Source organism: Thalassophryne amazonica, chromosome 5, assembly GCF_902500255.1.
Source record: "Thalassophryne amazonica chromosome 5, fThaAma1.1, whole genome shotgun sequence".
Classification (NCBI taxonomy): domain Eukaryota; kingdom Metazoa; phylum Chordata; class Actinopteri; order Batrachoidiformes; family Batrachoididae; genus Thalassophryne; species Thalassophryne amazonica.
Window position 1 is genome coordinate 130,893,997 of NC_047107.1, and position 26,526 is coordinate 130,920,522.

The window sequence follows — 26,526 nt, forward strand, 5'->3', positions numbered from 1 at the left end:
TTTCACTCTTGTGTGCTCGGCACAGTGTTGACGCACCAGTGTTGTTCATCCCATCACTGTTGTCAGGACAGCAGGACTTGTTGAGGTTCAGCTGCTTAAGTTTTTTGAGCACTTCGTTAACTTTGATCCTCCAATGGGGAGTCGAATACCCTCTCCGAGTTCTTCTCTGGTGAATTTTCAATTTCAATTTATTTTCATTTATATAGCGCCAAATCACAACAGAGTTGCCTCAAAGTGCTTCACACAGGTAAGGTGCACTGCGCCGTCTTCTGTGACTTGGTCTTGAACTCTTGTGTTTAAGCTTTGAGTGGGCACACTTGAAGGATGCATTCTGGGTTTTTGATTTTGTTTTTTACCTTCTTTTGCCAACTTCTCATAATCACTCTCAGCTTTCATGCAAACCTGCTTCACTTGGTTTCTTGCTCTGGCATAATCTGCCACTTCTTTGGTATCGCGGCATTCCCCGGAAAGAGGTGTTCTTGATCCTTATTTCTGTGCGTGCTTCATTGGTCATGTAATGAAAGAAGAGAATTAAAGAAATAAGAACAGCAGTTATATTCAGATGTGATATTTAAAGATGTGAGGATGGTAACACCCCAACCCTTGTGAGCGTTACACTCCTGACAGTTTTGCACTTTTTTAACATTACCTTTAAAGCATTGATACAAAATACTGTTATTTACTGTAATTCTGTACCTTATATGAAACATGTTAGTTTCTGATTGAAGTTATTGTACTTGGCCCCACAAATCTTAGAAACATGGTGTCTAACCAGATCCTTACTCTGGATGGCATTACCCTGACCTCTAGTAATACTGTGAGAAATCTTGGAGTCATTTTTGATCAAGATATGTCATTCAAAGCGCATATTAAACAAATATGTAGGACTGCTTTTTTGCATTTACGCAATATCTCTAAAATCAGAAAGGTCTTGTCTCAGAGTGATGCTGAAAGACTAATTCATGCATTTATTTCCTCTAGGCTGGACTATTGTAATTCATTATTATCAGGTTGTCCTAAAAGTTCCCTAAAACGCCTTCAGTTAATTCAAAATGCTGCAGCTAGAGTACTGACAGGGACTAGAAGGAGAGAGCATATCTCACCCATATTGGCCTCTCTTCATTGGCTTCCTGTTAATTCTAGAATAGAATTTAAAATTCTTCTTCTTACTTATAAGGTTTTGAATAATCAGGTCCCATCTTATCTTAGGGACCTCATAGTACCATATCACCCCAATAGAGCGCTTCGCTCTCAGACTGCAGGCTTACTTGTAGTTCCTAGGGTTTGTAAGAGTAGAATCAGAGGCAGAGCCTTCAGCTTTCAGGCTCCTCTCCTGTGGAACCAGCTCCCAATTCAGATCAGGGAGACAGACACCCTCTCTACTTTTAAGATTAGGCTTAAAACTTTCCTTTTTGCTAAAGCTTATAGTTAGGGCTGGATCAGGTGACCCTGAACCATCCCTTAGTTATGCTGCTATAGACTTAGACTGCTGGGGGGTTCCCATGATGCACTGTTTCTTTCTCTTTTTGCTCTGTATGCACCACTCTGCATTTAATCATTAGTGATCGATCTCTGCTCCCCTCCACAGCATGTGTTTTTCCTGGTTCTGTCCCTCAGCCCAAACCAGTCCCAGCAGAAGACTGCCCCTCCCTGAGCCTGGTTCTGCTGGAGGTTTCTTCCTGTTAAAAGGGAGTTTTTCCTTCCCACTGTAGCCAAGTGCTTGCTCACAGGGGGTCGTTTTGACCGTTGGGGTTTTACATAATTATTGTATGGCCTTGCCTTACAATATAAAGCGCCTTGGGGCAACTGTTTGTTGTGATTTGGCGCTATATAAAAAAATTGATTGATTGATTGATTGATTGATTATGTCAGTGAATGCTAAAATCTATCCATTTTCTGTACCCACTTACTCCAATCAAGGGTCTCAGGGGGCGGAGCCTATCCCAGCAGACACAGGGCGTGAGGCGGGGTTCACCCTGGACAGGAGGCCAGTCTGCTGCAGGGTGAATGCTAAAGTATGAAGGCGAAAAATAAAATTAGTCATTTAAATTTTTTTTTTTCTTCTTTTTACCGAATTCAGCTGATCAAATTTGTAGCTGGTTTATAGTTATTTTTTATTTATCAATGATGTATTGATAAAAAAAAATCACATCTGTGAGTTCACAACTTTGTTCAAAGTTATTGTTTTATTTCTGAAGATAAATGTGGTAGAAAATAAAACAAGAGTTAATGAATTGTTGATGAGCGCGTGAATGAATCTCCATCCATTCCACATTTATTTGCATTTATTTTGAGGGTCAGCTGAAAAGTTCTGCCTCCTACATGATTATTTCAGTATCGTACCAACTTTACTTATAAAGCACTTATACAGCACTTATATAGTATATAGCACTTTGTGTCAGCCACTGCTGACACAAAGTGCTATATACTAAAAGATCCATTAAAACACATTTAACCCCCTACCACCCGCTTCATTTTGGCTTGTCAGTATCTCACAAATAAAAAGTGGAATTTCCTATCGATGGGATATACAGGCTTAGAAGGGGCTAAATAAATAAATAAGTACAATTTTAAAAACCAAGTCTTGCTGGGACCAAAAGCCAAGGAGGAAAAAAAAAGTTTTTAAATGAACTTTAAAAATGGGCGGTGAAGGGGCCTCTCTCACAGACCAGGGCAAGCTGTTCCATAATTTAGGAGCCCCAATAGAGAAGGCCCTGTCCCCTCTGAGCTTCCTTTTGGATCTCAGTACTTCCAGGAGCACCTAGTCAGCTGACCTAATAGACCGACACGTACATAAGGATGAAGAAGCTCAGAGAAGTAAGGCGGAGCAACACTGTGAAGAGATTTAAAAACAAACATAAGAATTTTAAAACGTACCCTAAAACATACTTCATCAGTACAGTGATAAAAGTTTTCTGGAAATTACAGGAAATCAGGGTTTTTACTCACATGGTGAACATTTCTGGGTTATTTTTGAGTCCATTCATTCAGTTCATTTCTGTTCCACGCCCAAACAGTTGGTGGTGGTAAGCTGCCAATAATTTCCAAAGAAGAAGAAGGGTTCATTTGTTTTGGGCTTTTTTAGAGTTTATAAAGTCGTATTTTTGGGACTGTGCTGTTGTTTTTCTAACGGTTTACTTTGTTGTGGATATTAAAAGTCATGAGCTGCGTTTTTCCTCCAGTAATCATACATTAAGTGGAGCTAACGGATGAAGCCTTCAGCTGCTAAAAATGCTAACATCGTTAGCATTCAGATGAGAGTTTAACTCTGTCTGCAAGTCAAAACCACAAGATTGAGTTTGAGCAAAGGACAAAAGTTTGTCTGAGGTGAGTGAATAAAAATAATACATGACGTCTGCTGAAGTTTATCAGCTAAATTAGCTTTTTAACTGCAGAATCAGTCACTGTCGAGCTGAGTGTTAAAACTATTTTTATTTTTACCAAATAAAGCTACACAGTTTTTTAATTGTTACTGCTGTAACTACAAGAAATGTCTCAAGTTTAAAAAACGTAGTATTTTTTTATTTAAAGCTAGAATGCCCGCAATCTTCAAAAGTTTAATATATATAAACTACATCATATTTAGAACCTATTAAAATTTTTGGGGAATTTTTAATTCGTGGGAACATACATCATTTGAGAGAAATCTATAGCGTGTTTCACCCCAGCGAACGTCAAAACCTGCAGATGAATTCAAGCCGGAAGTGCATCTGCGCTTGCTTGTAACAGACTCAAATAATAACCATAACTGGCAACTCACCTGTCCAAAAGCAGCGCTGCACAATCCTCGTGAGTTTGATTGCCAGTCTTCTGTCATTGCAGCTTGCGGTGAAACCCCCCCATGTGACCTGTGACATCACCCTGATGGCGTCCTGGCTTTCGAATTTTTGGCACATGCCAATAATTCAGAATTTGTTTTGCTACGGACGAATTTTAATCATGTTCAGACTAATATTTTGTGAATCCTTTATAATCACACTAACGAACAAAATTACTCTGGTCCCCATCAAAATTCTAACAATCATCGCAATTTCAGCATGCTTCCTGGCACTCTAGCTTTAAAGTTTTTAACCATCACGTAATCAAAGAAAATAGCACAGTGATGTTTCATGTTTCTTTATATTTTAAGAAATATATTTCTTGTCCCACATCAAAAACATACATTTGCTGAATGAATGAATGAATCTACCATTACTACATGTACTCATTACTTTTCATGCTATTTTATTTGTCCAAAAATAGTTTTCTAATGTAATAAAAGTTTTTTAACTTCAAAATGTAATCAGAAATTAATGCTGCATTTACACATATGCAGGACGTGTTATGAATGTCATATTTACGTCATTCTTGGCACATTCCTGACATTCTTAACGCATCTGAATAGGTTTCTTAATAGTGCGTGTTGGTGCGTGATATTTGTGATTTTCCTGGAGCATGTTTTTGGCTATCAAAAATCTTACACAAATGTCATCACCCTCATTTCGCCTCATGTCGTGGAGGTCGCAACTGAGCATGTTGATCTGTCTTGATTAGTGGTGATCCTTAATAGAGCGTGACAGCGTTCTTCTCTGAAGTGTGCACAATTAAACTCTGCTGCACCGCATTCAGTTTCATTGCTGCAGTATGTTGAAGAAGGACAGTGACGCCAAGCTGGCTATAAGTTTAATTCCAATGCTCTTCAGTGTGCTCCTGCACGTGTTCCACCTGCTGCTGTGCCTGATGTTTGGGAAAACGAGCGAGACGAGAGCTGCGTGGAGCCACACATCTGGCTGTCTCTGTATCCTCCTCCTTGCTGCACCATTCCATGGCGCAGAACCCAACTAAGCATGCAGTCACAAAGTTCTTTTGCTGTGGATTTTGAGGAGCAAACTGGAGTGATTTGAATTGTTCAGCAGCTGATGGGGGTGTGTGTGGAGACAATTTGCCTCATTCACAACGTGACAGAATTTAACAACGTGGAACATTATTCTTGACCGTGCATAATGGTTCCTGATAATTCACCAGCAACACGTGCCATTAATCGTATTGTGCGGTAACAGGTGGTAGCAGTTCCTGAGGACACCTGACGCAACTGCCTCAAATCATCACATTTGTCATCAGCGGCCAAGAATGCGTACTTCGTGGCATTCGTGACTTATCATTCTGTGTAAACGCAGCAGAATGTTGAAGTAAAAACATATTTGTAAGGATTTTAAGGTGGCCAAGAATTTGAAAACAGAGATCATCAATAGCTCCAAAGCTCCTGCCAAAACTAGGAAACTCAGGAGTGAGTAAAGGTTAAACAAGTTGATGCATTAATGTGTGATTAATACTCCTATTGTCCCAATTGAATTGATACTGAGAATTATTATTTTTGAGTTCTTTGAATTGTCATTTCTTTTACTGTGTACCATGTTTTTTCAATTAAAGGCTGGTAGCACAATACAAGTTGTGTGAAAAGATGGGTGGAAAAGACCAGAAAATGCATCAGAATGCATCTGAGATCTCAAATCTCACATCTGCTTAAAGTTTGGGTTGTTCTCTCTCGGGCAGCATCAGTACATTTCTGTGCAGGCATGTCGTGTTTGTTGAAGTAATCATGTTGGAGGCAAAATGTCACGGCCGACCTTCGTACGTACGTCTTACCTTCAGATCAAAGCTTTGTCCTTCTTTTAAGTTGACCTTTGTTTTTGTAATTCATTGTAAACAGTGTTATTCCTGAATGACCGCGTCTACGTGGATATCGATGAGACGACACTCGATGCACCAGAGGTGGAAGAGCTGCTGAAAACCAGGTGAGTTTTATTCTGGTTTCTACATCAGAAAAACATTCCAGTTTATGTTGCTTTATCGTGTCTTCATTCTCTCCCTCTTCGTAGTCCTGATGAGAGAAAGATGGACAGAGTCCACGCTCAGGACAACAGTCTGTAAGTACAAACTTCTGATTCTGTTTTTATAGCAGAGCCTCATGTTTTCTGATCACTTTTGAAATTCAAATTTCGTCTCTGTGTGACAGGACGGAATCGAGCTCCGAGTCTGAAAACACTTGCAGAGAAAAACCTGAGGCCACAGGTGACTGTTCAGTTATTTGTGTGTGTGTGTGTGTGTGTGTGTGTGTGTGTGTGTGTGTGTGTGTGTGTGTGTGTGTGGTGGTGGGGTGGGGGGGGTACTGTTTTATTGCTGTAGTGCGCCATCTAGTGGAACTAAATTATTTGTTAGTGATAAAACTGCTGCTTTGATCCAAAGTGGCCTATAAGTGAGGAATCAAAGTCAAGCTCTAGTTTAAAGGAGACGTCAGCGTAACGATAAACACTGATGTACACATGAATACAAACCACTGAGTGACCGTGGAAAATGTGATCAGTGAAATATGAGAGAAAAGAAGCACATGGAGTGAGTTTTACTCTCTGATCGACCTTATCAGGCCTTTAATAATATATCGATGCCCACATTTTGGTACTTTTTCTTAGAAACGTTTTGAGTGCAAGAACTAACAACATCCCAGTCCACAAGGTGGCAGCAATGCACGTAATTCAATTTAATTTATTCGTATTGTGCCAAATTGCAATGATGCTGCCTCAAGGGGCTTCACACAGGTGGTGTTTGCCAACTGTTGGTAAACAGAACTAGTAGTAGCATGAGTTGAAGTTGTATACAAGTTTTAACTTCATGTTTGTGTTAATTATTCTGAATTCAAGCAAACAGCTGCTTCACAAGTGCTTCACAATAGCAGCATTTCAATAACTGTAAAATATTTACAAGGAGAAAGGAATAACAAATCTAAAAATACAGAACAAAATAACAAACCAAGGCATACAGCACTTAGCCAGTGTTGAAAGCCAGAGAGAAGAGGTGAGTTTTCAGTCTAGACTTAAACTGTCCTACAGACTCTGAGGACCTGACAGACCTAGGAAGACTGTTCCAGAGTCGTGGCGCTGCCACAGAAAAGGCTCTGTCACCTCTGGATTTAAGCCTGGCTTTAGGAACAGCCAGGAGGAGCTGATCAGCTGACCTCAGAGCTGTAGTTGGAGTGTACGGCTTCAGGAGCTCACTCTATGTTGGGCCTATACAGTGCAGGCACTTAAACAATCAGCAGAACTTTATATTTGACACGAAAGCCAACAGGGAGCCAGTGTAAGGTGCAGAGCACGGGGTGATGTGCTCATGCCTCTTTCCTTTAGTCAAAAGGCGAGCTGCAGCATTCTGTACACTCTGCAGGTGCTATAGGGAGTGCTGGTCCAGCCCAACGTACAGAGTATTAAAGTAATCCAAATGTGATGTTACATATGCATGGATAGCTCTTTCAAAATCAGCTCGAATAAGATAAGATTTAATTTTGGAAAGAGTCTTCACCTGAAAGAAGCTGGCCCTGATGACAGAGCTGATGTGCTTATCAAATTTGAACACTGGGTCAACTATCACCCCTAGGTTTTTACAAAAGGGTGGCAAAAAGTGGACAGAGGACCAATAACACTGTCTTGTCCTTGTAGAGGGTTACTTTGCCCGAACACTAAAATCTCAGTTTTGGTTTTGTTAAGGTTCAGAAATTTAGTTCTCATCCAGACTTGTACATGATTCAGACAGTCCTGTAGTGTTTTTACAGCAGCCTGGGTATCACAGGAAGTTACAGGAAGGTAAATCTGAATATCGTCTGCAAAACAATGAAAACAGACTTTGTGCTTTTTAAAAACAGAACCAAGAGGGATCATGTACAAAGCAAAAAGAAGTGGCACTAAAATTGCGCCCTGGCATACACCATATTTAAGAGGAGACACAGAGGAAGAGTACTGTCCTACATTAACAGAAAAACTTCTATTGGAGAGATAGGACTGAAACCAATTTAGCGCTGAACCCTTAATATCTACGTGAGTCTCAAGGCATGTCAGAAGGACTCCAGGCTGCAGACAAAGGAGGAAAGATAAACGATAACAGAACTCAGAGTGCAGACCTGCAGCTCAGCACAAGAACAGATAGAAACTAGAAGAGAAATCAGAGTGCCCAGTCTGGCTGCAGCCAAACTGCACTCTGATTTCTCTGTGCACAGAACCTGCAGGCTGCGTCCTCACCTCTCTGCCCCCTGCTGCGCGCACCTGATGCAGACATTCCTGCATCGTCATGATGCAACAGGAAGCAACTGGGAGCAGCCCTGGTGTGAAAGGGGCTTAATAAGAGATTGTGAAGTGTTAAAAAGCACCTGAGGTTTGTGACAGTTTGAGGACACAACATCTGACACGAATCTACTTTTGGTGGCTTTAACTGCTCTCTGATACTCCGTCAGTATGTCCCTCAGTATTTGCAGGGAAACCTGAAGATCGCTCAGTGTGCTTACAAGAGCGCCTGAGTTTGAGAGTGTGCTCATTTGACCAAGGCTGTGCCATGGGCTTTAGACGCTTCAGCCGAAACGGAGCCACTGAGTCCAAAGCCTTTGTGCACACTCCATTAAAATAGGAGAGAAGTTCATCAGGAGTTGAGTTTTCTGAGTCATTTGTATATGTTTCACAAAAGGCGTCAGAGAGTAAGGAACCTGACTCAGTATTGAATGTGCACACGGACTGACCACGCTCCGAGACAGTGTTAAAGAGAATAAAACAGCAAAGTGATAAGAGAAGTGGGTTTTACAAATCTCAATTACATTAGGATTAAGACCAAAAGAGAGCACGATGAGGACCAACGTAGAGAAAATGTATGGCAATTGGAATTCATGCTGCCATGAACACTGCCATCTACTGAATGGGAGTGTGAATACCAATTGCCATACATTCACTAAGTGCTGAATCACTTAACAAACAGAATTTTCAGTTTTCAAATTGCCCTTTTTTTTACAAATGAAAAAAATGACATATTTAGAAATACAGATTTATTTGTAAGAACCAACACACACAGTACAGTAACTTGTGTTGGTTTTACATATATATAACTGACCAACCACTGATGACAGGAAACTCATTTTCCCATAATGCCTTTTGGCATGTGTGTCTGTAAATGCTAAAACCTTAAAAATTAGTGCATTACTTTAAAACTAAAGCATATAGCTGATATGTACACTTTGTAAAAAAAAAAAATAATAAATAAATGACAGAGGTGATGTTAATTTTGATAACTTGTCCGGAATTAGTTTAAAATTTTAACCATAAGTCAAAACTGCCTTGCTTTTCATCTCTCCCGCGACGCATCTGCAGGACTGTATGGCTGTGAAAATAAATTCTTTTTTTCTCTCTCTCCTTCCTTTCTCTCTGGTCACCTGGTCTCTTTTGCTGAGGGAGGGCTGATCTTAGACAGAAGTATTGGCTTGCTGTTCTTTGTGATTAGTGCTGGGTTGAAAAGATCAATTCGCTGTTTTTAAAACGATTCTTATTTTAATTCCCACAGATCGATTTTTTTAAAAATATATATATATGCACTTCTCGCCAGCGTTGGAACAGCGTCCCTGAAAAAACATTACGCTACAGTTGGGCTGTTGCGCTGTTTCCAAGGGTGTGAAAATGATCATTTTTCTACATTGATTGTGGATCTGCTGGTTCTGATTTAGAAACAGGTCCACAGTTTATTCATCGACCTCTGTCAAAGCTATTTAAAGATGTCAGTCATGACGATCGGGACTCTTGTCTGTTGCGCACAAGAAAAGAGAAAAGTCCACCGTTTAATTCACACATTTTTTCTTTCTTCCTTTCACTCCTCATAATGTGCCTTTTCCATGGGACCAAGCACGAAGGTTCTCTGGTGTAGACTGACGTTTCAGTCTCTTCCACCAGCACTGGCTGTGGGGATGTGGGAGAACAGACTGACTGAAAACTCAGTCTGCGCAGCTGCAGGAGTTCTCTTGCAGCGTGCTGTACAGTCAGCGCTGCAGACGCGAGTGTTTGTAGGGGAGAACGGGACCGTTTGCCCACGGAAATTTTTAAATTCAGAACTCTCTGAAAACCTATTGCCTGCATTTTGAGGGCCAGATTTTGTGAAGTAAAGCCATAGTTTTTAATCTTTGTTACAGCTTTACTTTAAAGCCAAAAGAAACAAGGCATCAGGCAAAACATGGAAGGGTGTAGAAATGTACCTGTGTCAGGGCCAGTGAACCAAGTACCTCTGGTGCCCTCTTTTGGCTGCCCTGGATCTGTTCAGCAGTTCTGCCCTTCAGTATGTTTGTAAAATAAAAATACCAGTCTGTTATTCTGGGAGGGGGATTGGTCTGTGCCATCAGTCTTATAGCCATCATTATTAACTACCAATACTTCATTAATTTGCTGCCAAATGTCAATATAGTACTAGTATTATGTTACATGACTAGGCAGTTAGTTAACAGCTTGAAAACGGTTTTAATAACACTAACCCAAATCAATATTGGATCGAATCGAAATAATTAATTCTGAATCTTAAGAACCAGAATCAAATTGATTCTTGAAATTTGAATCGATAGCCATCTCTATTTGTGATTGCCTTTGAATTTACTCAGAAGTATCAGTAGCTGCCAGTGTACTGGAATCAATACTAAAAGTCAGTTTAGTTTTTAGCTGTAACTTCCACTAAATTTTTTTTAGGGGTTTATCGGTTTAGCTTTATAAAAGTTAACTTTTCAGTTAGCAGATTAAGTTATCGAAGCTAACTGTTTGGTTAGCTGTGCTCACCTACGGGGAAGTTACTCCCGGCCGCTGGCGGTGATGTGGCTCCTCCTGGTGTCAGAGTCTTGAAGCGAGCAAAGAATAAATTTAACTCTTCTGCCAACGCAGCGTCACCTTCAGTAGCTCTAATGCCAAGTTTGTAGTTGGTGAGGTGTTGGACTTTTCTATTTTTGTCATATTTTATATTGTTTATGGTGTGATTTTATTTTTGATTTTTCTTGTGAAACACTTTGTGATTTTTATTTTTGTGATAAATGTGATATAATAAATACATTTCATACTTAGATCATTAACACATCAGAGTGAAGTTGTCTGGGGAAAAAACGCCAACAAAATTATAAGTTCCTCTGCCTTGAAGAAGCCTCGGTGTGAACTCTGAATACAGTTTACAGCTGACTGTTGTCCACACAGATGGTCTGTGGTCTTCTTGACGTACAGAACGTTGACCCAAACTCTGGACAGCTTCTTTTCACATGTGGAAATTTCATATTTCTGCTCCAAGATTTTATTCTTCGTTCAAACATTTGAGTTGAAATGTGAGGAAAAATGTTCCCAGACTCAACCTGTGATATCAGTATTATGAAACTACAGACAACTATAATGTGTGTTTATTACAGTGTGTCCTCCAGATGTGCAGCAGCTGCTTGTGGTTAAAGATGAGTTTGATCCTGATGAGCAGGACTGGAGTTCCAGTCTGGACCAGGAGAACTCAGAGCACCCACACATTAAAGAAGAGCAGGAGGAGCTCTGGACCAATCAGAAGGCAGAACAGCATCAAGACCTGGAGGACTACAGTGGTGATGTCATCAAGTTCACATTGACATGTGTCCCTGTCAAGACTGAAGATGAAGAGAAACCTTCATCCTCACAGGTTCATCAAAACCAAACTGAGAAGAACAGAGAGGCACATTCTCATTCTACCAACCAAACCAAACACATGAAAACAGATGCTGGTGGAGAAAAGGACTGTGGAGGACCAGAACCAGACAAAAACTCAGATCCACAGACTCAATTACCAACAGATAATGACGAAGAAGTTCCAAGTTCTTCTGGTCCAGACACTGATAACAGTGATGATTGGACTGACACCAGTGATTCTCAGCCAGGATTACACTTTCCAAAGAACAGAGAAGTCCCTTTAAGTGGTAAAAGGAAATCTACTGAGAAACCATTTGGCTGCTCTGAGTGCAGTAAAACATTTAAGGTCAGAAGCGTTTTGAATACTCACATGAGAATTCATACAGGAGAGAAACCGTTTAGTTGTGAGTGCGGTAACAGATTTCACCGCAAGAGTGATCTCGTAACACATATGAGAATTCATACTGGAGAAAAACCGTTTAGTTGCTCTGAGTGCGGTAACAGATTTCGCCGTAAGTGTGATCTGATAACACATATGAGAATTCATACCGGAGAGAAGCCGTTTAGTTGTTTTGAATGTAGTAACAGATTTCGCCGTAAGACTGATCTGGCAACACATATGAGAATTCATACAGGAGAGAAACCATTTAGTTGCTCTGAATGTGGCAGCAGGTTTCGTTGCAAAGGTCATTTGACGAAACATACGAGAATTCACACAGGAGAGAAACCGTTTCCCTGTGCTGAATGTGGGAGCACATTTCGCTGCAAGAGTAATCTAAAGACACACATGAGAAGACATACGGGAGAGGAAAAAAAAAGAGAGAAAGCATTTAGCTGCTTTGAATGTGGTCACACGTTTCGCTGCAAGGCTAATCTAAAGAGACACATGAGAATTCATACAGGAGAAAAACCATTTAGCTGTGCTGAATGTGGTCACACTTTTCGATGCAATACTAATCTGAAGACACACATAAGAAGTCATACGAAAGAGAAACCATTTAGCTGCTCTGAATGTGGTAAAAGATTTGTCTGCAGAAGCAGTCTGATGAAACATACAAGACTTCACACAGGAGAGAAACCATTTAGCTGCTCTGAATGTGGTAAAAGATTCACGGAAAACTCAAAATTAATAAAACACATGACTTGTCATATCGGAGGAAAACTTTTCAGCTGTTTGATTTGCAGGAAAAGCTTTCGGAAGAGAGGCAATGTTGAGAAACACATGAGTGTCCACAGTGGAGAGATCGGGGACTTCTAACAAATGGTTTCAAAAAAATTCACAGATTTCACAAAATGATCAATGCTGGGTCATACAGCTGTTGAGAGTGTAAACCGTCTATCATCAGCCTGCCAGACCCTCATGACAGACGGACATTATACATCCCAACACAATAAGATCTGTCAATGTCAAGACTGAAAAGTATGTAAGGAACTGGAGGTGGAAGTAAGGGAAAACATCTGGGAGCATCAGCCAGCACCAGTCTCATCCAATGGAGAAGTAAGTATCTTCTAGAGCCCAGCAGGAAGACAGTTCAAAAGAGGTCCAACAAAACTTGACATAATCTGGAACAAGCAAGAGAAAACAACCAAAATTATCTACGTAACACTCCCCAATGATTATGGCCTGAATAGAGCTGACGGGGAAAGATCACAAAATACCTTAAAAATGAAAAAGACCTTAAAAATGACCTACGAACAACATGGTCATTGAAAGAAATAGATGTAATTCCAATTATGGTGGGGCAACAGGGCTTATGAAGAAGAACCTGAAGAAATACCTTGAGGCAATCCCTGGTCACCCAAGTGCCCATGAGGTGCAGTTATCCGCAATTAAAGGAATGGTGACCAGCCTGAAGAGAGCCCTTGGACACAATGCCAGTAATGTTTAGGGTGGAACTATGAACCCTGGGTCTGGGACCCATTACATTCTATTAAAAAGAAATCTAAGACAAATGGAAAAAACAGAGAGACCTGACATCAGCTCAGTTGGCAGTAAAGGTAGTAGGACAAGGGTTAGGGTAGGTTTTTGTTGTTTTGTGCTTGTCCCACACCCAGACTTTTGATCTTCAGTGATAAAAATGAATGGTAAAGAAACGTTTTTTCTAATGTTTCAAAATATCTCTGAATAAAATATCAGTAAAATAATCAAAACATAATTGGGGTATTCAGTGTCATACAACTGTTGTGATTTTTTTTTAAACAAAATGTAGTTGTCCCACACTATTGCCGTAATTTCCAACACAAATTGCGACATAACGACTTTAAAGTAGACATTTGTTTTACATAATTGGGTGATTCTTAGACTACCGGCACTTATGTCCTTTGATCATATTGTATGAAAAACAGAAAAAAGGAGAAATTTCACACTTTTATAGTTATCTTTACAATGAAATAGTGTTAAGAAATTTGTTCTAGTAGTCTATGATGACTTTTTCACCTTTTTTCAGCATCATTATATGCAAATATTGCCGTTTTGTGCTTGTCCCACACCCAGACTTTTGATCTTCAATGATAAAAATGAATGGTAAAGAAACGTTTTTGTAATGTTTTAAAATATCTCTGAATAAAATATCAGTAAAATAATCAAAACATAATTGGGGTATTCAGTGTCATACAACTGTTGTGATTTTTTTTAAACAAAATGTAGTTGTCCCACACTATTGCCGTAATTTCCACCACAACACTGTAATGTCCCTTTAAACAGTTTGTATGAAAGATTGTTCTGTCTGAGTTATTTTCATTAGTTACTTCCTCCAAACCATCAACATGTCTATTAGACCCCATTCCTACCAGGCTGTTCAAGGAAGCCCTACCATTAATTAATGCTTCGATCTTAAATATGATCAATCTATCTTTATTAGTTGGCTATGTACCACAGGCTTTTAAGGTGGCAATAATTAAACCATTACTTAAAAAGCCATCACTTGACCCAGCTATCTTAGCTAATTATAGGCCAATCTCCAACCTTCCTTTTCTCTCAAAAATTCTTGAAAGGGTAGTTGTAAAACAGCTAACTGATCTATCAATCAATCAATTGTATTTATATAGCGCCAAATCACAACAAACAGTTGCCCCAAGGCGCTTTATATTGTAAGGCAAGGCTATACAATAATTACGTAAAAACCCCAACGGTCAAAACGACCCCCTGTGAGCAAGCACTTGGCGACAGTGGGAAGGAAAAACTCCCTTTTAACAGGAAGAAACCTCCAGCAGAACCAGGCTCAGGGAGGGGCAGTCTTCTGCTGGGACTGGTTGGGGCTGAGGGAGAGAACCAGGAAAAAGACATGCTGTGGAGGGGAGCAGAGATCAATCACTAATGATTAAATGCAGAGTGGTGCATACAGAGCAAAAAGAGAAAGAAACACTCAGTGCACCATGGGAACCCCCCAGCAGTCTAAGTCTATAGCAGCATAACTAAGGGATGTTTGTTGTGATTTGGCGCTATATAAATAAACAACAAGAAATATACACCTATCCCTTTTACCTCAGAAACTTTTACTTACCACAACAAAACCAAAACAAAGTGAGCAGAACAGTAAAACACAGACATCTTAAAATAATCAATAAACTGAAATTCCTCATCTTATCTACACCAATAACAGCACACATCACATAATCCAAAAATACACTCAACAAAAATATAAACGCAACACTTTTGGTTTTGCTCCCATTTTGTATGAGATGAACTCAAAGATCTAAAACTTTTTCCACATACACAGTGGGCCTCATGTATCAAAGTTGCGCACTTGTGGCGTAAATTTCCGGTGTAAATTTGAAGTACACCAAAGTTGCTGTGACATGTATCAAGCAGTGCGCACCTGCCCATTTCTGGCGTACGTCTGACGTGATCTTGATAAATGCGGCGGGTGGAAACGATCGTAATTATAATAAACACGCCCATAAATATTCAGACTCCGCTTCAGACGCACCCTCATTTTACGACATAGAAGCCAGTAAGACGGCAATGAAAAAGAACTCCACCAATCACGACGCGTGCCAATAGAGCGTCAAAAGCGGCCGTCGTATCAATTGTTTTGTAGTATATAATCAATAAAGTGTTACAGTGGTCCCTCATTATTCGCTGGAGTTACGTTTTAAAAAATAGCCCGTAATACGCGAAACCGCGACGTAGTCAGCGTTATTTTTTACAATTATTATAGACGTTTCAAAGCTGTAAAAGCCCTCACTACACAGTTTATACACTTTCTCAATCAGGCATGAACATTTTCTCACTTTTCTCTCGTGTGTAAACACTCTCAAAGTTCAAACCTTAGTAGAAAAATAAGACCAACCTGTTTTCAGGCCCAAACATTTGTTTGAGAAATAAAAATTGAATGTTTTCCTATAAATAATTATGATGGCATTTAGAGCTAACGAATTAATTTTAACGATCAACGAACGAGGTCGGACACATAAGAAATTATTAATAGTGACTGACCAGTATTTCACAGATCGGGCCTCTGCGTCCTGACGCCGCACCTTTTCCCACTCACACCTGGCCGCAGGTGTCTGTGTCCGTGTGACAAAGTTGTTGGCGCTCTTTTCCCTAGTGAGGCCTCCCAGCGTAAATGTCAGTTTGATAAAAGTGCTAAAGTCTTGCCTCTGGTACCTGGGGAACGGGTGTGGATGCGGAATAGACGTCGCGAGGGGAAGGGTAAGTTAAGTACTTGGTGGGACCCTGAACCCTATGTAATCTTGGATTGTGTAGGGAGTACTGGGGTTGTATATAGGGTGCGTCCAGAGAAAGGGGGGTGTGAGCAGACTGCACAGGAACGCTTTAAAGGTGTGCACCGCACCTCAGGCTCGGGCTTTCACAGATCGGGCCTCTGCATCCTGGCTCTGCGCCTTTTCCCACTCACACCTGGCTGCAGGTGTCTGTGTCCGTGTGACGAAGTTGTTGGCGCTCTTTTCCCTTCTGGGCAACAAGATTCTTATAAACAGATACACAGAACACTGTGAAAAAAAAGCATGCAAAATTGGACTAAATACTCCGAGACTCTGAGGCCACGACAGGTGAACGGCGTTATAGTGAGGGACCACTGTATTCTCTTTTCACATGTCAATAATTCTTGACGTGGATATTTGCTCGCTCAATTAATAAGACACGCCTAATCTGTCAGATTTCTTTATTTTTTAAATGTATTTCTGTATTTATTTTATTGTGACAACCGAATGGAGACGACAAAACCTGGTTGCAGCACGGGCGAATTAAGGGAATGACGAAACTGCAGTTGTTATTATCAATTTCATTGTCTAAAACGATCACACCACTGCTCTGGCTCCAGGCTCGAAGTCTGGAGAAAAAGGCGAGCAGCGCTTTCTTTGCAGTCAGCGCTGTGACCACAGATCGTGCTCGATAGACCAACAATTTGTATTGATTATTATGTAGTATAGTCAGGAAAGTGTTATTTATGTAACATATGCATTGATTTGTATAATGGCACTGTTGATCATCTTCATTTTTATGTGGATTCCAGTGCTGGTTCATTTTGGTGTATAATTTACACCACCTCTCCACCTGGTGTATATTTTCAGCGCAGCGTACGCCAACGAACACATTGATAAATGCCAAGTAGCGCAGCCGTTTTGGCGTACACCCCATATACGCTCAAATATCGCCGTACGCAACGTTGATACATGAGGCCCCATATCACCATTTCCCTCAAATATTGTTCACAAACCAGTCTAAATCTGTGATAGTGAGCACTTCTCCTTTGCTGAGATAATCCATCCCACCTCACAGGTGTGCCATACCAAGATGCTGATTAGACACCATGATTAGTGCACAGGTGTGTCTTAGACTGCCCACAATAAAAGGCCACTCTGAAAGGTGCAGTTTTGTTTTATTGGGGGGGATACCAGTCAGTATCTGGTGTGACCACCATTTGCCTCATGCAGTGCAACACATCTTCACATAGAGTTGATCAGGTTGTCAATTGTGGCCTGTGGAATGTTGGTCCACTCCTCTTAAATGGCTGTGCGAAGTTGCTGGATATTGGCAGGAACTGGTACACGCTGTCGTATACGCCGGTCCAGAGCATCCACACATGCTCAATGGGTGACATGTCCGGTGAGTATGCCGGCCATGCAAGAACTGGGACATTTTCAGCTTCCAAGAATCGTGTACAGATCCTTGCAACATGGGGCCGTGCATTATCCTGCTGCAACATGAGGTGATGTTCTTGGATGTATGGCACAACAATGGGCCTCAGGATCTCGTCACGGTATCTCTGTGCATTCAAAATGCCATCAATAAAATGCACCTGTGTTCTTCGTCCATAATAGAAGCCTGCCCGCCACACACGCTGTCTGCCATCTACCCTGGACAGTGTGAACCGGGATTCATCCATGAAGAGAACACCTCTCCAACGTGCCAAACGCCAGCGAATGTGAGCATTTGCCCACTCAAGTCGGTTACGACGACGAACTAGAGTCAGGTCGAGACCCAGATGAGGACGACGAGCATGCAGATGAGCTTCCCTGAGACGGTTTCTGACAGTTTGTGCAGAAATTCTTTGGTTATGCAAACCGATTGTTTCAGCAGCTGTCCGAGTGGCTGGTCTCAGATGATCTTGGAGGTGAACATGCTGGATGTGGAGGTCCTGGGCTGGTGTGGTTACACGTGGTCTGTGGTTGTGAGGCTGGTTGGATGTACTGCCAAATTCTCTGAAACGCCTTTGGAGACGGCTTATGGTAGAGACATGAACATTCAATACATGAGCAACAGCTCTGGTTGACATTCCTGCTGTCAGCATGCCAATTGCACGCTCCCTCAAATCTTGCGACATCTGTGGCATTGTGCTGTGATAAAACTGCACCTTTCAGAGTGGCCTTTTATTGTGGGCAGTCTAAGGCACACCTGTGCACTAATCATGGTGTCTAATCAGCATCTTGATATGGCACACCTGTGAGGTGGGATGGATTATCTCAGCAAAGGAGAAGTGCTCACTATCACAGATTTAGACTGGTTTGTGAACAATATTTGAGGGAAATGGTGATATTGTGTATGTGGAAAAAGTTTCAGATCTTTGAGTTCATCTCATACAAAATGGGAGCAAAACCAAAAGTGTTGCATTTATATTTTTGTTGAGTGTAATAATACAAAATTAATAACTTAATTGTCCATACTTTAACAGTCTTGAATTTTCAGAGAATTTAGACAATTTTCACATATTCAGAAAACATCAGTTCCTTATATTGGTGTTTAAACGGATTGATATTTGGACATCGCTTGAGTTCCTACGACAGATTATTCCATATTTTAGGGCCACAAGTAGAAACACAGAAACCTTTCCTGGTTGTCCGAGCGCCAGCAATTTTAAAATGATACAAGCCCCTTAAATGATATTTTCCCTCTCTCTCCTTAAAAAATTCTTCAATTCGGAGGGTCAGTTGCTTATTTTTCACTTTATACATAATTGCACAGTTTTAAACGTAATCATATTGTGAAGTTTTAATATTTTAGATTTAATAAACAATGAATTAGTATGATCTCAATAACCTACATTGTGAATTGTTCTTAATGCTCTTTTTTTGAAGAATGAATAATGATTGCAATGTGGTTTTATAATTGTTGCCCCAAACTTCAGCACAGTAAGTCAGGTAGGGAGCAACCAATGAACAATAGAATATGAAGTGCTTTGAAATCAAGAACATGCCTTACTTTATTTATTTTGACACTTTCTTTTTTATATGTTGAATATGAGCTTTCCAATTAATTCTTTCATCAATAATAACACCTAAGAACTTATTTTCTTTGACACGTTCTATGATTATCTATGATTAATTTGTATGTCTTTATTGTAATTCCCAAATAACATTATTTTAGTTTTAGACACATTTGGTGATAATTTATTAATATCAAACCATCTATTTAACTTCATCATTCCAATATGTAAAGCAGACAATTTCTGCAGATTTTCTCCCACAACAAAACAGCGTTGTATCATCTGCAAACAGAACTGCCTTAAACAGATGTGAAACTTTACATAAATCATTAATGTATAAAATAAACAATGTTGGTCCCAACACAGAACCCTGAGGAAGCCCACAAACGATGCCCAGATAAGAAGAGCAGCAATCCTCGAGTTTAACAAACTGTTTCTGGTTTTGTAAGTAATTTTTAATCCAGTTCAAAGCCACCCCTCTGATCCCATACAGTTCCATCTTTTGAAATAATATGTTGTGATCAATTGTATCCAAAGCCTTTCTCAGGTCAATAAATAAACCTATTACTATTTCCCTTTGGTCCACATGACTACTGATCTCTTCTACTGAATCGAGCAGAGCCAGTGCAGTGGACCAACCTGCTCTAAAACCATATTGACTTTCATCCAGCAGGTTGTGTCGTTCTATAAATTTATCCAATCTGCTATAGTAAAGTTTTTCCAATATCTTAGAAATTTGTGGCAATAGAGACACAGGCCTGTAATTTGTAAAAAGATGTTTACTACCAGATTTAAATAAAGGTATCACTTTTGCCACTTTCATACCATTAGGAACAATTCCAGTTTGAAGTGATTTATTAATTTATGTTAATGGTTTTGCAATTTCAGTAATTATTTGCTTTACTAAGGACATATGTACCTCATTATGATCCACTGACTTTTTACTTTTACATGTACTAACTACATTAATAATTTCTCTTTCATCTACTGGACCAAGAAACATTGTGTGTGGATTTCTGGCGATTAATTTCTGATTTTCCCGTGGGCTGTGTGGAATTTCAGCTGCCAGATCTGGTCCAACATTAGCAAAGAATTTATTGAAACTATTCACTACTTGACTCATATCATATTCATCTTTTTCTTATACGTAAAATATGTTGGATGATCACTACAGCCTAACTCTAAATTGTTATGATTTTGGTGCAACATACATATAATTTAATGTCTTTGCATATTATTTATGTCTTCAAATGAAAATATAGTCAGAAATTTCAAGATGCACATAGAACCTTTATTGTTAAACATAACAGTACCATAACTGTTTGACATCGTGACCTTTCATGTTCCAGGAAAGTGCTATGTTTAAGATTGGCCAGCAGATGTCGACATATTTAATTGCATCAAATGCTTCGAAACGCTGAACCATTTCAACACAGTTGCTTCATTCTCCGATTCGCGCATGCGCAGGCAGCGACCCGTGGAGTTAGCGTCAGCGTTAGCGCGCTGCTAGCGTCTAAAGGCCTCCAGCTCGACTCGGATTTTGGCCTTTTTGCTCCTTGTCGTGTGAGTCACACAGACACACGCCTGAAAATACTCCCACTTTATAATCCCGAGATATTTTCACAGAGAAGGTGGTTTTTATGTTGTACACTGTGACGCTCTTTAGCCGTGCAGCATGTAGCCAGGCTAACCGCGGTCGGTGACGTCATGGCGTGCCGCTCAGCGCTAACTAGCTGATAAATAAAAGAATAAAAAGTGTTTTCCTGTTTCAGACAGCATGTGTTGGAACGCAGCTTTACTTAGATCTGTATATGCGTGCAACGATTTGTGTGTGTGTGGAGACCACCACCAGAGGGCGCAAGCACCAGCGATATCGCTATGTCAGTATGACGTATGACAAACCCAGCCTGAGCGCCAGCTGGTCAAACTGATGCCGATGTCTCGCTGGACCAAGAACCATCATTTCAGTCTTATCAGAGTTTAAAAGTAGGACGTTACTAGACATCCAACTTCTCACTGATAGAAGACAGTCCTCCAAGAATTTTATGGGAGTGAGATTTTCTGCAGTTATCGGCATGTACAACTGAGTATCAGCGTAACAATGAACGGCAATCCCAAAAATGAAACAGTATACGCCCAAGGGGTGCTACATACAGGGAGAAAAGCAAGGTGCCTAAAACGGATCCCAGTGGAACCCCAAATCTCATGTCACTAAGGTTAGAGGTAGTGTTGTTATACAAGACACATTGAGAACGACTGGACAGGTATGACGTCAGCCACGCAAAGGGCGCTTCCCGTAATCCCAAAAAGATTCTCCAACCTATCAAGCAAAATATGATGATCCACGGTATCAAACGCAGCACTGAGATCCAACAGCACCAGAACCGTAGTGGTGTCTGAGTCCATTGCTCGCAGAAGATCATTCACCACTTTAGTGAGCGCTGTCTCTGTGGAGTGATATTTCCTAAAAGCAGACTGTAGTGGCTCAGAGATTATTCTCAGTGAGGTGGTCTACGAGCTGCCATGAAACCACCTTTTCTAAAATTTTAGAACAGAATGATATAGATTTGATATCGGCCTGTAATTTTTCAATACTCTAGGGTCAAGATTAGATTTCTTAAGTAATGGTTTAATCACTGCTGATTTAAAACATTTAGGAACAGATCCAGAGGTTACTGACAGATTAATAATTTCAAGCACAGTTGGCCCAAGAGTGGGCCACAGGTCCTTAAACAGTTTTGTTGGTATGGGATCAAATAAACAGGTTGTGCTTTTTGTTGACGTTACGGGTTTCATCAGGGCGCTTAGTGATCAAATGCTGTAAATCTAGCTAACACCTCAGTGGTAGGACACACCTCTATAACAGGTTTTAATGGTTGGGCCGAGGCGTGCTCAGATATGCTCAGCCTAATATCTTATATTTTCTTCTTGAAATAATCCAATAAGTCCTGTGCTGAAAAGGGAGAATGACTAACTGGTGGCTGCCTGTGAATAAGAAATGCTACCGTGTCAAATAAGAGCTTTGAGTTATGTTTGTTTTTACTGATCAAATCAGAGTAATAGGTCCGCTTTGTGGACAGTTGTGCATGCTTATAATCTAAAACAGCATCCCGCCACACAAGGCGAAACACCTCTAATTTGGAACTACGCCATTTCCATTCCAAACCTCTAGTCTTCTGCCTGAGGTCATGCAAGTAACCACTGAACCAAGGTGACTGTGCCTTGGGAGGGTGTGGCCTCAAAAGAGGAGGCACAATCTTATCAAGTGTAGTTTTAAGCGCTAAATTTAAACTATCCGCAAGGCTGTCTACGGATTTAGCATTCTCCAGACTCGAAGCTAAAATATCAGGTAGTCTAACCTCAAGTTTAGTCATAGTTGAGGGTTTAATACGAAGCCGCAGTAGTAGATAAGGTTGTTGTTCCACTAAACGTGGCAGCGTAAATGTAAACCTGATAAGTGAATGGTCTGAGACTATAGATGTGAGAGGCAAAATTCAGGTTATTCAGGCAAGATCCAGGTTATTTCCACTCATGTGTCGGGTCCTCAATGCATTGCTGGAATCCTAAAGCATCCACAATTTGCATAAATGATTTGCTAAGGGGATCAGAGGGCTTATTTATATGAATGAATGAATTAAAGTCACCAATAATCAAAATGTTATCTGTACTAGTTGACAAAATAGAGATGACCGCACCAAATTCATCTAAGAAATCAGAGTATGGGCCAGGGGGCCTATAAACAGTGACAAATTAACATAGCTGAGCTCCAATTTTATGACCCCAACAGTACTTAGCATCATGGGCAGAACGGAGAGTCAGATGCTCAAAGGAATTATATTTGTGACCCCCAAAACCTAATAAAGAAAACCTAGATTTAGAGCCCGACTGATATATCGGCCGGTCGATATTATCGGCCGATAGAAGCCCTTTTCAAAGTACTCACTATCGGCTGAAATTTTGCCGATAGAACGCTGATAATTTCTCAAACAGAACAGTTACTGAAATAATGTTTGTGTCAGCAGCATCACCGACCCCTGTAGTTCGCCGTCACACTACACTGATCGGCTGACAAAAGCATACACAAGTAAGTTTATAAGGATGTTGTTTGTAATGACGTTGCGATTACATTCACCCCACATTTCTCCCGTTTCAGTTCAACTCAGTTTATGTAGTAATGTGTCAAATGTGCTTCATTGCGTTGGTCACGCTTTTTATTAAGCCCACGTTGTGTAGACCTTATTTCTAGCATGAAAAACTTTTGTTTACTGCTCAGAGGTTGAAACATTCAGATTCACTGGTCATCCGGAAGGGTTCTGGGAATTACTGCCATTCGCAGTTAACTCTCTGGGGCCAACGCCGTCGTATACAATGGCTGGGACCAAGCTTTTCTAAATTGTAAATAAGTTTTTAATGATATGAGATAGAGACTTACTTTTTTTTTTTTGCTGAAAAGTTAACTCCGCGGACTTTCGATCCACCGTCAGCCATCTTGGTACTCCTCATAGAAATTGTGTGATGACGTGCGGAATGTGAGTGTCCAATTGGAATTGGTTCTCCATCACATGGCTTTCCCAAATCCAATCGTAGGGCAGATTTATCTCACGTGATATGGCAAAGATCATTTTCAGGAGTGATATCTTACGTATTAGTTGGCCCGTTTGAATAGCCCCCTAACTGCTCCAATTGCATTTTTGCATTTTTTTGAACTTGAAAATTCTTCTCTGTTATAAAGTTAATCAATATGAGGACAAAGGTTCAGCTTTTAGCTCATACCTTTTTTGTTAAGGGTCCAAAAAAGAACATTTTATTCATTTAAAAACGCATAAAATAATATCGGCTGATTTATCGGCAAATCAGCCGATTTATCGATATCTGCATTTTTTTCATCCAAATATCATTATTGGCATCGGCTTAAAAAAATCCATATTGGTCGGGCTCTACCTCGATTTATAAAGAAAAGCAACACCCCTGCCTTGCTTCACACCACGAGACACGTGACTAAATGTGTACGCATTTGCAAATACTTTTGCTACAGTAATGGCTCCATAATCATTCATTATTTATTAAAGCACAGCACTGTCACAGGTGATGATTGTGGGCTGGTTTATGGCAGGTGATGGAGGGATATTCCATGGCAGCGCATTTAATCCATTGTAACTCTCTGAATACTAAACTGATTTTCACGCGTTTTTTTTTTCTGCAAACATCTTACATGTAGCTATGATACAGGACAAATGGTTTGTCGTATTTTAATATTCATATTGGGATTAACAGTAATAGAAGATTCTGATAGAGCCTAGACTGTAGACAGGTATTTTGCAATATATACGAGTATGTGTGTGTATATATATATATATATATATATATATATATATATATATATATATATATATATATATATATATATATACACACACACTAATATCTGATGGAGAAGCAGATAGTGGCAGTAAAGTCAACTGTTTTAGTAATTTGAAGAGACAATGTATGATTAGACTATATATATATATATATATATATATATATATATATAAACCAAATACTAACTAATGAATACATTATATTATATTTCTATATAAAACATAATAGATATGTTATAACACAGGTGTGACACTAATTTAACACAGGTGTGATCTCTCAGAAGTATGACTTGACTTTGTTCAGTAAGTCTGTCTATGAATGGTCTCCTTTTTTTTGTTTTTTGTTTTTTTGTCTATGAATGGTCCGTGTCTATGAATCATCCAGTTACTGTTTGGAAATAAACTGTTTTCTGTCACAAAAGGTAAGCACAGCGTGCACAATTACAAAAAATAGTGATTGCAGCACCACCTGTAGGTTGCGCCCCGAGTCAGCCACCAAAATTTTCTTGTTTTTGGAGAGGCCATACCTGATAAACACAAATTAAAATCAATTTGACTCACTCAGGGCGCATGGAAATATCAACATTCGAATACCTAAATTTTGTGATTTTGGCATTTTCGCTCATTTTGACCCCAAACTTCCAGGACCCCCTAAAAAAAAAAAAAATGCGGACCCTATCAAGGATACAAAAGGTGATTTCTGTTCCTTTCTAATGTATATCTACCCAGATAAAGATAAGCCCCCAGAGAAAATCTGGAGCGGAGCTCCTTAGGTGGCTGGAAAACAGGCCACTTTGCCTTTCAGCAACTCCAGCAGCTGTACTGGTTAAAAAAAACTGTATTTTATCTTGATGCTTTAAAAATGTTTTACAAAACAGTATCCAAAATTGTCAGGAGAGTCACACAATTTCTAATTCTGATGATTGTTCCTGTTTGTGCGATGCTTTCTGTCCTTCAGGAGTTGTGGTATGAAGGAAGAGGATCAAAGGAAAAACAGTAATTCTATTCAGATTAGGGCTGAAACGATTAGTCGGGTAACTTGAATAATTTGATTACAAAAAATGTAAGAGACTAATTCTGTTCCTCGAAGCTTCGTGTATTCTTGTAGTACATCTGCCAGGCCTGTGTGCGGCGCTGTAACGTTCAAAGAAAAAAACAGAAGAGTAGAGCATGCCCATGAGCTGTGTAAACGCTGATCAAATTAGCACCTAAAGATACCGCTTTCCAACGTGATAGAGTAAAATAAAAAGTTTTAAGCGAAAGAAGGTCCACGCTGATCATCTGAAATAGACTGACTGTGCATTTAAAGCTAAGCTGTGTGTTTGTCTGTTTTTAAAAAACACATGGTCCGCTCGACGTGGGTTAAATTTTACAAGTTGTGGAAAAAACAAAACAGAAACCACATCCCATCGCCATTTCAGCAAAATGTCAAGACTTTGGTGCAGCTGTTTTGCTATTTGTGTCCAAATAAAGCTTTTTGCATGGGAGCGCTCAGGTTGTGCGGATTTGTGCTTTGATATTTCTCTTTTTTTCATCCAGCGCACCTTTTTTACACATCTTGGATGTGCGTATCTCTTCTGATTTACTAAGATTTTGGCGCAGAGACATTGTGCCACTGCTTAGGGAGAGCCCTGGACTATTGATGTTGTTTAAAAATTCAAATGTACTTTTTATCCAATTACTCGATTAATCACCAGAATAATCGATAGAATACTCGATTACTAAAATAATCGATTATTAAAGTATTCGCCTCGTGAGCGTTACACCCCCGACAGCTCAAATTTCTGACCAATTTATGGTTATTTAGCTATTTATCAATGATGTATTGACAAAAAAATGTTTGAAAGCTGTGATTTTCAAACTTACAACATCAAGAAATGACACACCTGGACTTCTGAAGAGGGTTTGTCATCACAGCTGTGTGTTCATGACTTTGTTCAAAGTTAATGTCTTATTTCTGAGAATATATTTGGTAGAAAATAAAACAGGAGTTGATGAACGTGTGAATTTGTTTTTTGTTGTTGTTTTTTGTAAGGTCGTCTGTGGCGT

General features: G+C 39.9%; 1 protein-coding gene across 4 annotated transcripts in view; it reads left to right on the forward strand.

Annotated features, from left to right (window-relative positions):
• LOC117511364 (gastrula zinc finger protein XlCGF57.1-like) overlaps window positions 1–13,575 on the forward strand; it is a 121,564-nt gene extending 107,989 nt beyond the window's left edge. The window contains exons 1-5 of one of the 4 annotated variants that reach the window (XM_034171405.1): window positions 1,997–2,015; window positions 5,690–5,774; window positions 5,859–5,906; window positions 5,996–6,051; window positions 11,210–13,575. In XM_034171405.1, coding sequence (XP_034027296.1) covers window position 2,015; window positions 5,690–5,774; window positions 5,859–5,906; window positions 5,996–6,051; window positions 11,210–12,708 — 1,689 coding nt within the window. In that variant the 5' untranslated portion in view covers window positions 1,997–2,014 and the 3' untranslated portion in view covers window positions 12,709–13,575. Of the gene's footprint in view, window positions 1–1,996; window positions 2,016–5,689; window positions 5,775–5,858; window positions 5,907–5,995; window positions 6,052–11,209 lie in introns of those variants that run through there. The other 3 variants (XM_034171409.1, XM_034171408.1, XM_034171406.1) reach the window with 3 other exon arrangements.
• The last annotated feature ends 12,951 nt before the right edge of the window (window positions 13,576–26,526 follow it).